Source organism: Morus notabilis, unplaced genomic scaffold (genome assembly GCF_000414095.1).
Source record: "Morus notabilis unplaced genomic scaffold, ASM41409v2 Scaffold1208, whole genome shotgun sequence".
Lineage (NCBI taxonomy): Eukaryota > Viridiplantae > Streptophyta > Magnoliopsida > Rosales > Moraceae > Morus > Morus notabilis.
The window spans coordinates 3,428-8,395 of record NW_010367235.1 but is presented as its reverse complement, the minus strand read 5'-3'; the positions used below and the strand labels follow the sequence as shown (position 1 = coordinate 8,395).

Below are 4,968 nucleotides of genomic sequence, written 5' to 3'. Positions count from 1 at the left end.
TTAATCACCCTAAAAAAAGGTTAAAGTTAATCACAATTTTATTTAGAGGGAGGGAGGGAGGGAGGGAGAGAGAGAGAGAAAGGGAGGGATGAGAAAGAGAGGGTTTAAAGTTAATCACATAACCTAACTTATTCAGAGAGTAGTCACATAATCGTGCAAAAATATAGAATTAGAAACGAATAGCCTATGATACAAAATGTAGAGAGAGAGAAACGAAGAAGGGGTTAAAGTTAATCACATAACCTAACTTATTTAGAGAGTGATCACATACTAGTGCAAAAATATAGGACAAGAAACGAATAGCCTACTATACAAGATGTAAAAATACAAATGAATATAGTATGATTTTTCTATTAAAGAAAAGTACAGATTAGTTCAACATAAATTCAACGCCTCTAACTATAATTGTAATTAGAAAGATGATAATCTCGATTCACAAGTCTCGATTTGAGACAGTATATATAACATATTCAGCTTTAAAGAATACTCTAGAACAACAAAAGGGTTGTCTTCCTTTTACTTGACAAAAGATAAAAGGAACAAAAACGTAGAAATGTTCAATTCAAACTTCAAAGTGACATGTACATGTGTGCATGCAGGACGAGTGCGTCAAACAAACATTGACCAATGGAACTGGGGATCTGGCAATTGCTAAGATTGTCAAACAGTTCTGTAATATTGATAAACTTAGTAGACGTTTGGTTCATAGATTCAGAATCATAATTCAAAACTATTCTTGTTTTACATGTATTTTTTGTAAGAGAAAAACACTATAGAGAATCATGATTCAGAATCAGAGACGAATACAGGAAACAAACATTCCCTTAATTTGCACACAATATATTGAAATATCTCTAATTTTCTTGACAACATGAAGAAGAAGTAACTAATATATATTCGGCAAATTTTAAAGAATACACTTTGTACGAGTTCAAAATGATCAAATTATTTACTTCCCATTTTTTGGTATTTCTACACAACATATATTAACATAACAATATGAACTTATACATATGAATGAACTTATGAATAGATAATGATCTATTGATATCATACTACCTGTATCATGAATTCCCAAATATTCATATTAAAATTCTTAATTAAGCATACAACTTATTAATATTTGACGGTACTACTAAATACAAGTGATAAGCTACGAACTAGATAACATCTATATACTTCCTGGATAAGTTTCAAGAGATCATGAACAACCAGTTTGAGTAATCAGCAGTGAGTTTCTTGGCAGTCCGATGAAGAGCTCGGTCTCAACGTGATCCTGATCTAAAGAACTAGTACTCCGGCTACTTTGACTGCAGTTGGTTGCAGCTTCTTTCTCTTGGATTAATGGCTGCCAATTTGGCAGCCTTGTTCCATTACTCTAAAAGATGTTGCACGTATTAGGTATTCAGATTTTATGATGTTTGATACTGCTAAGCTACGGCTAAAAAGACAGTACAACACATATAATAACAATCAAAAGCTAGGGCTAAGTTCGTTAGGTTAGTTTAAGCAAATTTGCTTGTAATTAACTATAGTTTACAAGCGTAAGCATCTGATTGGTTAGTCTTTTAATTAGTTAGATTGGCTGATACACATATTAGCCTATTACTATTGAAGGAGCTTGAACAGTTTATGAATCTTATAATGAAGAGCTTCTGAGCTTAATTCAATAAAGAGTTTTTTATTCTTTATTTATTTTTTATTTTTTTCCCTGTTCTATTCTTCGAGACTGACAAAGACAATTTTGTTTCATCCTTTCTAGCATTGCCTTTTTTGTTGTTTTCATCTATCTTCCACTTATTTGGTATTCAAACTGAAAAAGAGAACCCAATTATAGTTCCCTTTCAATCCAATATATTACAAGCAATATTTCCACTTTTAGAACATCCTTGATTTGTTGGTACTATATGAAAATTGGTTTTTTTTTTTAAAAAAAAAAAAAAAAAAAAAAAAAAAAAAGGCTGGCAATTGTGGCAACTAGTCAAGTGAATTCCTTGATTGAATAGAAACTACGTTATCAATTTAAGCTGTTACCAAACTCAAAAAATTGATTTGGAATTCGTTGTCTTTAGAAACTCTTTTTCGATAGTAAAACCTAGCCAAAATGACACCAGAAGATCCGAAGCAGCAGACTTAAGACAAACAAGAAACGATTAATACTTTCTAGGGGGAAAATAGAGATAAAAGTATAAACAAGAAACAAAATAAAGGACTTAATTTTACCTTTTCACGTAACTTTGCATTCTCTTCCAAGAGAATTCTTTCCTGAATTAATTGAGGAAAAGAAAAAACATAACTCAAACCATCTAATCTCAGCTTGTAAACTAAGCTTGAAGCATATATTGAACATAAATGGCATAAAATACCTTTGCTTTTAGCTGCTCTATCTGTTCACTGAATACGTGATCCTGGGAAATAGGAGTTTCAAGTAATTTAATAAGCTTTCGTCATTAACATGTACATGGTAGCCACAAGCAACAGTTATAGGGATTAACAAAAAACATGTATGAAGTAGAGCTTTTCCATAAAAACATAAAATAAAGGCTTTTTTTATATAAACACCCCCTAAACTTTTCAAATTTAACAATTTGGTCTTTATTCTTTTTTTTTCTTGACAATTGACCCCTTTAACTTAAAATCCTTTGCAATCAAAGTCCAATCGAAACGACATCTGTTTTCTTGATGAGTCTGATCGTGTAATGCTCACATGAGAATTTGTTGAGGGCAATGAATGTCATTTCTCACCCTATTTGTGTGGTTATATTGTATCAGAGTCTTTTAATGAGTCTGAACACAATCAGCTGTGATAAATAACTTTTAGTTTCCAATAGTTATTGTGCTGTTGAAACACTTCAAAGGTGAAAAATGACCTTTATTACTCTCAATAGAGGAGGGGCATTTGTACAAAAAAGCCTAAAATAAGATAAATGTCCTGATAAAATGTAACATGTACATAAGGGGAAACTTTGTGGAAAAGTCCTTAATCAGTTTTAAGATTACTATATACCTTTCTAGCTCTAATTTTGCGTAGGCTTTGCTCCAACTGGCGATCGATCCCTTGGAGTTCCTCGTAAGAACATGAACTAATGTCACGTCCCAAAAACCTCCTAAGAGTTCAAAGTTTAGAGAAAAACATATTATTGTCCAGTGTAAAAGTATCTACAATAGAATTTCAAATTTCTGTAGCAATATTGTCAAAATAAACATTTGAATAAGGAAACTATTCTGCAATAAAATATTACATTTAATGTCGAATTTGACACATACTATACTTAATATCATGATTTAACACCAAGTATAGTTACGCTTAATCTTGACACTTGATCACCGATAATTGATTGATGTTTTGATATTTTCACTTTATAATTACAACAAATTTCATTATTCATTAAAAAAATATAAAATTTTCTTTTACCAGCAAAAAGCTTATAATATACGATGAAAAAGTATATACATAATTTAAAATAATATTTTGTATTGGAATACGAAATAGAACATATACCAAATATGTCTTCTTAAACCCCTAAAAATAAGGTCTTCTCACAACTTTTTTTTTTTTTTTATCAAATAAGCATTGGCATTAATACTTTGCAAATGGAAATGGTCTGAGGTCAAAATGACAAATAATAAGCAACAAAGTAAGCCGCCAATACCGCTTAGAAACTTCAAGTTGCTCAATCTTCTTGGCCAAGTTTGCAGTTTCAAGCCTCAGATGCTACATCCAAATCCATATATATTCATTGTTAGCGGCAAAAACAAACTTGGTTACAAACTAAAGTTGACATATATTAGTTGCATTATGGATCAAAATATGTGTTTTCAGAGTAAGCCTTCTAGTGGTTTTTTGGTCAGATATTCAAAAAAACTCTAGCAAGGTAGTGATTCAGATAGCATTTGATTGTTATAAATTTTGTTACAGTCTGATCATTGTAGTTCAATGAAACATAGCTAGCCTAGTACTCCTTATGATCCTCAAGAGCAAATAAAGTATTTGATTGCATGCGAGTTATAAATTACAAAATACTTTTCTCACGTCACGAATAGTTATACAATATACAGATGATTATGAAATAGTGAAACATTAAGATTGCGTTTGGTATGAGGGTTTTAGAACCGGAGTTCATGATTCTGGTTCCAACTTTTGTTTGTTTGCAAAAAGTAAAAAATGGTTCTTGAAAGTCAGTGTTTGGTTTGGATGGTTCTGGTTCAAGGTTTGGACCCCGATGTTATGTTTTAACTAAAATCTGGTTCAAGGTTTGGACCCCGATGTTATGTTTAAAACTAAAATCACCACAAAAAATAACCCCCCCCCCCCCCCCCCCCCCGGGGTTTTAGATAGTTCAAACCCCTAGTTCTGATTCTGGTTCTAGAACCATGTTTTGGACTACATTTTAAAATCATGAATCATGGTTCTGGTTCTAAAATCAAAACCACCCTGATTTGAACTCTCACACCAAACACAAAGATCAGTATTGAAGTATCATACATGTATCAACGCTTGATTAAAAATCAGAGAGATGAAATATCATATTCCAAGATATGGAGTTTCTAACCTGCATGTATTGTTGATCGGCTTCAGTCATGTTAGTTTGCTCATGATCTTTTCGTTGTTTACGGTATCTTTCGATGATTTTTCGCATGCTGAAACATCCAAAACATATTACATGAACATGTTCAAATATTTTACTATTGATACAATGCTTCATTACCAGAAATATATTAAAAGAAAAAAAAAAAGAAGCAATGCTACTGTTAATTGTAGTAGCCCGTTGATGAGGAACTGGATTAGAGTTTTAAAAAGTTTTAATTAATTACTTTGAAATTAAGGTTATGATTATCTCTTAGGACTATTTAGGACTAGTCAAGTTTATCTTTTTGATATTTTAAATCTACGCAAATACATTAGCTGTAATTTCAATTCAATGCATTGGAATCTTGAAGCACCAGCATGACCGTTTCCGCAAATTT

The 4,968-nt window shown here is 31.6% G+C and overlaps 1 protein-coding gene across 1 annotated transcript; it reads right to left on the bottom strand.

The window, feature by feature from the left end:
• Window positions 1-921: 921 nt before the first annotated feature.
• Window positions 922-4,635, bottom strand: LOC21385428 (MADS-box protein SOC1). The gene is made up of 6 exons (XM_010112139.2): window positions 4,554-4,635; window positions 3,654-3,715; window positions 3,008-3,107; window positions 2,367-2,408; window positions 2,224-2,265; window positions 922-1,378 (listed from the first exon to the last, which is right to left on the bottom strand). Exons 1-6 carry the CDS (start codon window positions 4,581-4,583, stop codon window positions 1,202-1,204), a joined length of 453 nt encoding a protein of 150 aa, XP_010110441.1. The 5' UTR covers window positions 4,584-4,635; the 3' UTR covers window positions 922-1,201.
• Window positions 4,636-4,968: the final 333 nt, after the last annotated feature.

Coding starts and splice junctions, on each gene's coding strand:
- LOC21385428 (XM_010112139.2), bottom strand. CDS start 4,583: ATGACTGAAGCCGATCAACAATACATGCAG. Junction 3,716..4,553: donor CCGATCAACAATACATGCAG/GTTAGAAACTCC, acceptor ATTTGGATGTAG/CATCTGAGGCTTGAAACTGC. Junction 1,379..2,223: donor ATGCAAAGTTACGTGAAAAG/GTAAAATTAAGT, acceptor AACATCTTTTAG/AGTAATGGAACAAGGCTGCC.